The sequence below is a fragment of the Nannospalax galili genome, unplaced genomic scaffold (assembly GCF_000622305.1).
Source record: "Nannospalax galili isolate Female #2095 unplaced genomic scaffold, S.galili_v1.0 scaffold346, whole genome shotgun sequence".
NCBI lineage: Eukaryota > Metazoa > Chordata > Mammalia > Rodentia > Spalacidae > Nannospalax > Nannospalax galili.
Genome location: NW_008357637.1, coordinates 121,643 through 133,646, shown reverse-complemented (window position 1 = coordinate 133,646; position 12,004 = coordinate 121,643). Strand labels below are relative to the sequence as shown.

General features: G+C 42.8%; 1 protein-coding gene across 2 annotated transcripts in view; it reads right to left on the bottom strand.

Annotated features, from left to right (window-relative positions):
- The window catches only part of Myo3b (myosin IIIB), a 422,761-nt gene that overhangs the window by 303,591 nt on the left and 107,166 nt on the right, over nt 1-12,004 (bottom strand). For both annotated transcript variants that reach the window (XM_008855235.3, XM_008855233.3), the window contains exon 7: nt 4,910-4,975. In XM_008855235.3, coding sequence (XP_008853457.1) covers nt 4,910-4,975 — 66 coding nt within the window. The remainder of the gene's footprint in view (nt 1-4,909; nt 4,976-12,004) is intronic.

The following is a 12,004-nucleotide window of genomic DNA, read 5'->3' as shown; positions in this document are numbered from 1 at the left end:
GTTGTGGGAGCCTATATAATCTTTACCTGAAATTGCCTCAGGGTCGATCGCTCTAACCAGACCTGCATGTTTTGGAAGGACGGTCGGCCCCAGCTAGCTGGTTTAATAAAACTCTGCTTGATTTTTGCATCTCCATACTCGTGCATTTGTTCTCCAGAAGAGACCCACCGAGTCAAGGACCCTAACAGATGCAGGAGCATCAGAAATTCAAAGCTTTCCTTAGCTACATATCAAGTCTCAGGCCAGCCTCAGATACATGAGACTTTGTCTAAAAAAGGGGGGAGGGGAGGAATATTTGGCAGGTTTCTGAGTTTCATTTCCATTGTTGCCGAAAAAGAACTTAGGGGAGAAAGGGTTTATTTTTGTTTACAATGTCAGGGTACAGTCCATCATTGTGAGGGAAGTCACAGTGGTAGGAGCTTGAGGGAACTGCTCCCATCTCACCCATAATCAAGAACAGAATGAACACATGCATGTTCACTGGCTCGTCTGTGCTCAACTGGGTTTCTCTGCTCTTACACAGCTGCCTCTTACACATTCCCTGCCTAGGGAATGATACTGCACACTACAGGCTGGGTCTGCCCACGTCAATTAACAAACTCACACAAACATGCCCATAGGCCAACCCAATATAGAGAATCCCTCACTGAGACTTTTCCCAGGTGATTCTAGGTTGTGTCAAGTTAACAATTAAAGCTAACTGTGCTGGATAGCTTTAGTGTCAACTTGACACACCTGGGTTGAAGAGGCCTCAATTAGGGAATTGCTTCCATTGAACTGGCCTGTGGCCATGCCTGTGAGGCATCTTGATTGTTGTGTGATGTGGGAGGGCCCAGTCCATTGTGGGTGGTACCACCCCGGGCAGGTGGGCCTGTGCTGCATAAGAAAGCCACTGAGCAGGGTACAGAGGAGGAAGTCAGTAAGCAGTGATCCTCTGATCTTCCGTGGCCTGTGCCCCAGCTTCTGCCTCCAGGTTCCTGCAGAGTTCCTACCTTGGGCTCCCTGAACTGTGACCCAGGAGATATTAGCCAAATAAACCCTTTCCTCTCCAAGTTGATATTGGTCAGAGTGTTTTGTCACAGCAATGGAGAAACAAACTAGGACAGTAACCATCACACTAGCTTTTAAAGATATGAAATGTAATAATCAGTCTTCAATCTTCAGACCTATTCCTAAAAATAGGAAAATTCATGTTGAAAACAATTTTGCTGTGGCTGGAGAGATGGCTCAGGTTAAGAGCACTGGCTCCTCTTACAGAGGACCTGGGTTCAGTTCCCAGAACCCACCTGGCTGCTAACAACTAGAACTCCAATTCCAAGGGATCCTATACCCTCTTCTGGCCTCCAGGGGCATTGTATGCACAGTTGCACTTACACACATGCAGGCAAAACACACAGACACACACAAAAGATAAATAATAAAGAAATAAATGTATTTACTTAAAAAACATAAAACTATCAGATAATTGTCTTTCTCAACCAGTCTCTTCAATAATGAAAAGGTGTTAATCCTCCATGCTTCTTTCCCAATATGCAACAGTAAATATAAAAACAAACCAAAGCTCTCTAAATAGATATTTAAATGCAGAGTATGTCATTGTTTGTTTACAATTAATTGGAGATTTGAATAAGTAATGAAATTACATTTGGTGAAGGAGAATTCATGGATAAAGAATCTAAGATGCTGTGTAGAAACAGGATTGGAGGCACGTGGTCAGGATTGGGCCGAGTGTGGTGGCGCACACTTTTAATCCCAGCACTCAGGAAGCAGAGGCAGGAGGATCTCTTTGCGAGTTCAAGGTCAGGCTGGTCTACATAGTGAGTTACAGGACAGCTGGGGCTACAGGGAGACCCTGTCTCAAAAAGACAGAAAGAGAGAAAGAGAGAGAGAAAAAGAAAGAAAGAAAGCAGGAAGGCAGGAAAGAAAGAAGGAAAGAAGAAAAAGAAAGAAAGAGAGAGAGAGAGAGAGAGAGAGAGAGAGAGAGAGAGAGAATTTGGATCCAGGCATGGCAATGCACACCTTTAATCCCAGCACTGAGAAAGCAGGGACAGGTCATCTCTATAAATTTGAGTTCAGCCTGGACTACAGTTCTAGGCTAGCCAGAGCTATATAGTGAGACCCTGTCTTAAAAAAATAAATAAACTTGGGAACACATATAATGTGCAATATTTTCAGTTCTGAGAAAATCAGGCAACTCATTAAAGGAAGAGAAGATTGTTGAACTGGTGACCTAGGCCTAGCTACTTGGAAGGCTGAGACAAGAGGGTCACAAATTCAAAACCTAGGGTACAAAGTGAGTTCCAGCTAGCCTGGGCAATTTAATGATACCCTTTCTCAAAGTAAAAAGTAAAACAAAGACCAGGGCTATAGCTCAGTGGTAGAGCACTTGCCTAGCATGTATGAGGACTCAAGTTCAATTCTAGTACCAAAAAGGGAGGGAAGGAGGGAGGGAGGGAGGGAGAGAGGGAGGGAGAGAGGGAGGGAAAGAGGGAGGGAGAGAGGGAGGGAAAGAGGGAGGGAGAGAGAGAGAAATTGACGACATATTTCCATATTCCATGTCAGTGATAAAACACATAATCTCCCAATTTCCACTTAACTTCCTTGGTTCCTTGACTTATTAGAATTTTCCAGACTCTTCCCCTCTATATTTGCAGAAAGATGCTTTTTGCTTTGCTCACGATGCATGCATTCTCAAAGGCATTGTTTTTTTGTGTTTGCCCTCCCTTCTAGTGTTCTAGACCTTTCCAAGTCTAAAGCAACTTAGAATGAGTATATTGGGAATTACCAAAATTGGAAAACACAATCAGATTGGAATTAGCATGCAATAAGATTTATCAGAAGGAAATGTCAATGGTAGGGAGGAATTTCTATATTGCACGTAACCCTAAAAGCTTTCACCTGCCACCAACAGTGTACCTTCACCCTCAAATCCACTTAAACAGTACTGTGCTGGTTTAAGAATATAAAACATGCTCTTGAAAAAAATACAAGCTGAACTTGTGAGTCAAATCACATCTTAGAGGCATCATGGGATGGGAAGATGTATTGTGAATATGCAATGGATTTTTTTCTAGGCTAACCTTAAAGAAGGTCATTCAAGTGTATCTGTGCAGCAATGGAATGAAAAAGAAACTCTAAATTCAGAAAGATTTCTCTCTCTGGGGTGGTCCTCAGCCACTGGAGTATCTTTAGTTCCTCAGTTCTGTCCACTTCTTCCTGGGGCTCCCAGCTCTCAGGAAGTGGTCCTTCCTCTGTTCCCAAGTGAGTACCACCCACCCTGCAAGTGTCTGTTGATCTCATTACAGCCAGCCACTGTCACCTGTGGCTGCCCCCATGCATTCTGCAGTTAGGGAAAAAATGCCAAAGCAGGACTGAGGGGGCCAGGACATGCCTTCCTGCCCTGTCCCTGAGCTTCATGGTTACATTTCAACACAACCTCTCTTGTTAGACTTCTCTGAATTCCCCCCACCTCCCACCAAGTTCTGCCCTGAGGAACATGGCACAAGTCCAGGAGGGGCTGGATGGGTAAACAATTTCAGGGGCCCTGAGCTATAGACATTTGCAATGGAAATGAAATACAAATTCACAGCTCTTATACTCCTTTGGGGTCAAGCATGTTTAGAAGTCTAAATTTCATCAAATTTTAGATAGCTAAACATGTACATTTGTTACATATTATATAACATCCCAGAAGTGTCTAGGGCAGCACACGATCATCAAACGGGAATATATCTGCATTGAAACACATGAATATTCACCCTAAGAAGGATAATGACTATAAATAGCCACTCATCAGTGCAGGTCATGAATTACCCCCACATGGGTTCAAGTAAGGTGAAGTTTTGCTGCTCAATGACTAAACAACAAAATAATTTCTATTTTCAGAACTCTTTGGATTTAGGGATTGTAGATGAGGATTGTAGATCTAAACTGATTAAGGAAGATGATCTAGATTGGTTTGGTACCCAGACTTTGTGGAAGCTAAGGCTGTACTTATGCATAAATAAGGGGGAAAATGTGTTTTCCTTTCCACCTCATACTTAGCAGCTATTTTGATTGTTTCCTTTCTCCTCCCATGACCTCTGAAGCCCTTGTTTGGAATTCTAAGTATTGGGGCATCTGTTCCCAGTTCTAGTACCCAGAGTAGTTTGCAATTCCAGGTCAAGATTTTCATTCCATCACTCACTCAGCCCTAGATTGGGACCTTGGGGCCTCCTCCAGCTGACAGAGCACCTTCTACAGATTTGGCACCAGCATGGTCCTCTGCCAACACCAGGCCCTGAACCCATGATCTCAGCACTGTGTTACTTTTAGGTGTCTCTGTTGGTTCTGCTCTCTTAGTCTCAGAAAGTCTGGCCTGGTGACATACTTCCCACCAGGGGTATCGCACCATTCAGAAGTATTTTCGAGTTCTCAGCAGCTCTTTGGAGACCTTAAGCCTTGACTAGGGCACCTCACACTGGTGCTCCAGGCCAAAGATCTACTTCGTTCCCACACCACCTAGGGAACCTTAGCTTGGCTCCTGTGTCAAAGATCTTAAGACAAAACCCAATGCCCAGTTGCCAAACCTGTTGCAAGCCTTTTGAGTCTCTCTGCTTCCAGAGTGGATGTCAGTTTTAAATGTGTCTCCTCCCTCATTAAACAGAGGTTAGTGATTTTTCACCCTGCACATAGAGTAGGTTCCCAGATACAGGTGACCCGTATGATAATGAGGAATGATAACAGCAAGTCAACTGGAACTCCTTGTTTTTCAGATTCTGCAGAAGCTTCTTCATTTACTAGACTGAATCCTGGGTTATACCAGGTGAGCACGCACTACTAGCACCAGGTAAATTCCACAACTGGGGTTTCTGCAATTGCTGTTCAAGGCCTTGCTGCATAGGCATTTTTCAGTGGAAGAAATACTCACTGTGAAATGAAGTGGTTGAATTCCTCACACCATTTTTCTGGGTGCAATAAAGTAGGTGGAGGATTCCTGGAAAACAAAAGCAATATTTTTCTTTTTTAAAAAACTGAGGTTCAGGAAAAGGTACAATATCAACTTGTGTTTATTGGTGTCTTCTAACTAGCTAGAATGAAATCTGTTCTGTTTCCTCCAGGGTGGGAATCACTCCTTGTGGTAATTTATAAAGCGCTAGCCTTCCCCCCACCCCACTTCTGTGGTCACTTATTTTCACTGACTGAAGGCTACTATATCCCCAGCCTTCTCAGCATTAGGGAGAATCACACAGAACAAGGGCATTGTTCAAGAGCAGATGCTCTAGTGAGCGGCCAGGCAGCATGTACAAACCACTGTAACTGACAGCTGAGGATTATGGGTGCTGTAAGAAAGCTAAAGCATAGTGCTAGGGGTCTTAGAGAAACGGACTTTCAATTATGCAGGATTTTCTGATCATAGTGCCATTTGAATTAATTATGTGACGCATCTAAAGCACACTCATGATTGCATCAGTCACATTTTTAACTATTTCCTATGTGCCAGTCTCGTCAATAGGCAGTGGAGGAAGTGAAAGCCTCAAAACAAGGCCTCAGATTCTAAGAGGTTCCCGAGAGGAGGCAGACAGGAGCCAGGTCGAATTAAGCAGCAGGTCCAAGAGAAGAGAGAGCATCAGGAAGGTCCTTGGGTAAGGTCTCACCAGACCATCTCTGGGTGAGAAGGCAGCCAAAGGGGAAGGAAAGAGTCCCAAATTTATCAAATATTTACCTCAAAGAGAGTCAACTTTAAAATATAAGTGGAGTTGGGGAGATGGCTCAGTGGGTAAGAGTGTTTGCTTTGCAAACAAGAAGACCTGAGTTCAAATCCCCAGAACCCATATATAAAAGCTGGGTATGGCCACACATGCCTATACCCCCAGCATTGGGAGACAGAGACAGGAAGATCCTGGGAGCTCACTGGCTGGTGGATACAACTCAAACACTGAGCTCCAGGTTCAGTGAGAGACCCTGTTTCAGAAAATAAAGTGGAAAGCAACAGAAGACACCTACCATCCTTTTCTGGCCTCCACATTAGTCTGGGCGTGTGCACCCCCCGCCACACACACCCAGAAGTGGCTACATTACCTTCCTCCTAGTGTTAATGGAATCGAGACTGGCAGGCAAGTTGAGGCCAATGAATAAATACAAGAATGTTTCTACACACCTGAATTATGACTGTATATTTTAAGCCCATTATATTAATCTTGGTTTTCACCTGGATTCTAACTGTTTCCTAAAGATGTAGATTCTCAGCTTCAATGGGCAGTGGACTGGAAAGCCATAAGAACTATCAGAAATAACAAATGCATCCAATAATGTGATTACAGTTTGTCTTGCAATATCTCTTCTCTTGTCAGTTTGTATGGTGCAGTTTTTACTTTGACACATTGCTACCATAACAAAGTTTACAATTTCCTGCGTTCCTTGATGTCAGATGTGGCCACATGACTGAATTCTGACCAATGATGTCCAAGTAGAATTCTTTTCTCTTTGTGCATCCTGTGTGCAGACAGTCTCCTGATGTAGGAATGAAGGGAGTGGCAGGTCCATGATGATCAATAACCAGCTCTCCTTTGAATAAAGTTTATAAATACACCAAAGCAATGCACAATGCAGATGAATCTGAAGGGAAGCAGCAAGCAGCCTGAACTTTGCCTGCCTAGACTTGATGCCTGAAGTTTGGACCAAAAACTCAGTTTCTATAAAGATATTCCCATGCTCACAGTCAGCACTAAAGCTACATGAGGTTGACTTCTGGCTTCTACATTTATACCCACACATACATATCCAGACATGCATACCCACTCAGGTGTACACACACACACACACACACACACACACACACACACACACAAAAACTGGCCTAAGGTGAGCCACTGCTTTGAAGAATTTGCAGTCAGCTCAAGAAGGCACTGAGGTCTCAATCACTGAGTGTGTGTAGTCACACTACAGAAAGTGCTCAAAGGAAAGTGTGACACACACACACACACACACACACACACACACACACACGTAAGAACACATCCATACAAAGCAAGAGGTAGGTAGGACAGAATGAGTATGAAAGAAACTCCACCCTCTCCTGCTGCCATTGAAGATGGATCAGGTAGGCGCCATCAGCCTCGGAATGCAGGCAGCCCTTGCAACATGGACCTGGGGCCCAGCTGATACCCAGCAAGAAAATGGGGTCCTCAATTCTGCACATGAGAATAACTTAATTGTGCCAATAATGAGTGAGCAAGGACACAAATTGTCTCCAAAGTCTTGGATTTAGTCAGTGAAACCACATCAGATTTCCAATCTAGAGAACTATGAGATATAAATTTGGATTGTTCTAAGTCATGAAGTTCATGGTCCTTTGCTATGACAGCAACAGAGACCTAATATATCAATCAAATGCCATGCTCTACTTTCTAAATCCCCCTTTTCACACCCCAAATCAGCCATTCATCATCTCACACCATATTTTTCCAGGTGCCTCCTTCTTTTTCTCCCTCCCTCTACTTTATCTCCTCCAATCCAACTGGTATTCAGTGGCTAGAATTTCCTTGTAACATCTAAATCTGACCTTGATATTTCCTTGCTCAGTTTCTTCAGCAGATTCACACTGCTAGCACAATCAAATCTCAACTCCTTTGCCTGATGTACAAGTTATCTTTCCTATCTATCTAATCGCATCTCAGACCATTTCCTACACTAAACCTGTAACTCCCACATAAGTCCTGTTCTTTCATGCCTCAGGGCTGTCACACATGAAGAATCTCTCCGATTTGTCTGTACAGAAGACTTTTGTCCATTCTTCACGTGTATCTGCCATGCTTAGTACAGCAGCACTCTGTAAATTTTTGAATAAGTGACCATATGAATGAATACACTCAAATACACATATGTTGTAAGAAGCAATGCCAAGGCAAAAGGTGACTTGGCCCCCAAAGTAGCATAATAATTAGAAAAACATGGAATAGCTCTTTTGGATACAAACATGTTCCAATTAAATTTTTCATAGCAGCAGGGTAATATTGAATGTTGATTTGGGTTGGATTTGACACTATAACCCTCAGTCTCTATTTTAGAAACCCAAATGTCCTGAAGTTTCATTTGTATTTGTTACTTGTCCTGTTGCTGTGAATACTTGACAAAATACCTCACAAAAGCAGCTTAAGGAAAGAAGGGTTTATTCAGGCTCACAGTTTGAGGATACGGTCTATAATGGTGGGGAAGGCATGGTAGCAGGAGGGAGAGGCAGCTGGTCACATGGCATCCACAGTCAGGAAGCAGACAGAGGTGACTGCTGGTGCTCATCTCACTTTCTTCTTTCTATGCAGTCCAGGACACCAGTCTAGGGAACAGTGGTGCTACATCCATGTTTGGGGGAAGAGGGTCCCACCTCAATTAATCTAATCAAGATAATCCTTTACAGACATTTCCAGAGGCTTATCTCTAAGGTGACTCTACATTCTCTCTAATTGATGATCAATATAAACCATCATAATATCCAACCCAAATAAGCAAACAAATTATGACTTAAGCCCCATTATAAACATCTGATGTCAGCATATAATGTATACTGTGGGTTGGAGTCAGGAGGCAAAGAACAATAAGTGTCACACTTAATGCTTGGTCCCCAAAGCTCCACCACATGCCTCACATGTAGGTCACATGACTACCCCAACAGTCCTGTGAAACAGGAAGCATCCGTCACTTCCACAGGTGAGAAAATGCAGCTTCCAATAACTTTTCGGTTGGGCTAGTGCTGCGTGTCTCTAACCCTAGCAACCGGGAAGCTGAGGCAGAAGAATGTTGAGTTTGAGGACAACCTGAGGAGTATAAATTTTTTTTTCTCAAAAATATCCAGCAAAAGGTCAGAGTAAAGTTTAAAATTAAGGTATCTCTTCAATGCCCATATACTTCACTGCTTTCTCCATCATCTCATGAACAAGTCTATTATTTTGGAAGATGAATTAAGAGAGCATGTATGCAAAAAAATGACAGAAACCAATTAGCAAGCAACCCTCAAGAAGGTGCAAAATGAAGTCCTCAAACACAGGAACTCACTCAGCAAGGGGTGCTAGGGAAAGATTCCTCCACAAAGCTGAGTTAATTAAGCCTGGCCTCCTGGGGGCTGTGAATTTTGAGCAGAGGGGCATATACCAACTGGCAAGGAAGGAAGGTGTTAGGAAAGAAGGGGATTTAGGGAGGAAGATAAAAGACTAAAGATGATGGTTGCTCATCATCCTTAGCATACAGTTAAACACCTCAGAATGTGTTCAAAAAGAATTCTACTTACTTATTCATAAAAGCAGTAACACAAGACATTTGAGTGTAATCAGACTGTTCGGAGAGTATTAACTACAGCACAGAGCTGCCATTCTGATCGCAATTAGCAGATCCCATTAATGAAGTTGGCTAGTTAGGCAGGTGCCTCTATCTGGTCCCTCCGTGTTATGCCCCAATCAGTCAAAGTGGCTTTTTGCCCTAAACTACATATTATATGTTCAAAATTAATTATTTAAACATTTTTACATTTCATTGTAGTACATGGTTCCATTTCACTCTTTAAAAATTCCCCAATACAGGGGCTGGAGAGATGGCTCAGCGGTTAAGAGCACTGACTGCTCCTGTAGAGGACCCGGGTTCGATTCCCAGCACCCACATGGAGGCTACAAACCATCCTTAACTCCAGTTCCAGGGGAATCTGAAGCCCTTGTCTGACCTCCGCAGCATTGCACGACACAGGTGCACTCACACACATGCAGGCAGTACACTTATACACATAAAATAAAAATAATAAACAAAATATTTTTAAAATTCCCCAATACAGGAACAATAGAGTAAAAAAACAAGATTCCCTCACCCCAGCACCTACTCCAAATCTCTATGCTACATCAGTACGGTCAGCATTTATTCTAATTCTTTTTTTTTTTTCAGTTGAGGCAGAGTATTATGTACTCCAGTCTGGCTTGGAACTTCCTATGTAGTCAAGGATGACCTTGAGCTTCTGATCTTTCTGCCTCCACCTCCCAAGTGCTGGGATGGCGTGATGAGCCATCATGCCCTGTTTCTAATTCCTACTAATATATTTCATCCTGTCCTTTAAATAATCTGTCATCTGCAATGTTAGGCTGTAAGCATTAAAATGTAAAGGTACTGCATCAAATTGCATGGCTCATTCTTAAGTATTTACAGTCAGGAAGTGACACAGAATTCACTTCCTCTGGTTTTGAGCTCAGTGTGAGTCAGCTTCAAGTCATCTGAGAGTCTCAAGCTTATAGTCCCCCATGCCAACTAATATACCCTAAGCCTATGCTTAAGACAGTGATGTGGGGTAAAGGTTGGGGTCACAAGCTTTATTAATCCTTGGCCACGATCCCAACATTTCAATTCATAAAAGGCATGAATTGCATTTTCTCATTCTCCCTAAAACACACAGTGAACCTTTACCTCCATTGTCCTCTCCTTATGCATCACACAGAAACACAGAACAATAGGTAGTTCATTCATGCATGCAGTGTGCTAGGGAAAGTCAAGGACAAGAGAAAGTGCATTATCAGTAGAGAAGACAGAGGGACAAGTGGATGTGTGGCTTGCTGTTTGAACCAATATGGGCATTTGCTGGCATCTGTTCCTTAATTTCCTTTCACAACTAGAACTCAGCAACACCATCAAACCCAACTGTTCCTATCAAACACGGCAGAGTACTAGACCTTGCCCCAGGGCTGGCATATGACCTTTTTTCTACATGGTGCATCACACAGAGTGGTAATATAGTCTTTTCTACATATTAAAAAAAATTTAAGGGGCTGGAAAGATGGCTCAGTGGTTAAGAACACTGGTTGTTCTTGCAGAAGACCTGGGTTCGAATCCCAGCACACACGGCAGCTAATAACTGTCCGTAATTCCAGTCCCAGGGGATATGACAGCCTCTTCTGACCTCCTCGGGCATTACATGACACAGGTGTACTTACCTACATGTGGGCAATACATACATACACGTAAAATAAAAATAAAATTTAAAATTGTTTTTAAATTTAAAACTACATTTGTGTGTGTGTGTGTGTGTGTGTGTGTGTGTGTGTGTGTGTGTGTGTGTGTAAAACTTTGCAAGAACATGGAGGTCAATTTGTGGGAGTTGGTTCTCTCCTTCTGCCATGTAGGTCTCAGAAATTGAACTCAAGTCATCAGGCTTGGCGGCAAGGCAAGAACACTTTTGCTGCTGAGCCATCTTGCCAGCCCTTGCACATATTTTAAAATGCATGCTGTTAAACAAGTTATTACTTTGGGGCTAGGGAAGATGACTTCATTGGTAATGTACATGCCACTCAAGCATGAGGACCTGAGTTCAGATTCCCACCACCCATGTAAACGCTAGGCACAGTGTCATGTGTCTGGTAACCCCATTACTGGGGGGAGGGGATGGAGATAGAGAGATCCCTAGAATGCAATAATCAGCCAGTCTAGGAGTATTGATTAGCTCCAGGAGAAGTGAGAGTACCCATCTCAAAAAAGAAGATACAAAGCAATTGAGAAAGACAACCAAAGTCTATCTCTGCCTCCGCACATCTACATACACAAGTGCACACACTCTCATGAACACATACATACATCACATACATATACACATACACACCAATTTGTGACTTTATAGAGGTGCTTTTCAAATCATGTTCCCTAAATGTCGCCTCATCATCAAACCTTTGATTGTTGATGTGTGTTCCTTGGGACTGTACTCTGTGAAAGTGATTGTTCTAAACAATCTGGAGATTAAGCATCATTCCTTTGTTAGATCAACATTTTAAGAAAACTTAACTTTATATGAAGTAGGATGAAATCGTGGAGAGGATAGAGTAGAGGATGAGGATGAGACTAGGCAAAGTCAGGGGTTCAACATGCTGTGATTTCCTACAACACTGTTTGCAAGTTATTTAAATGACTTTATATGAAAATTATTGGGGTGGGGACAACACTTGCCTGGGTTGAGAACTAGCTGGGGAACAAGATAAAACAGTCAGTGGGGTCTCGTCCCATCTTT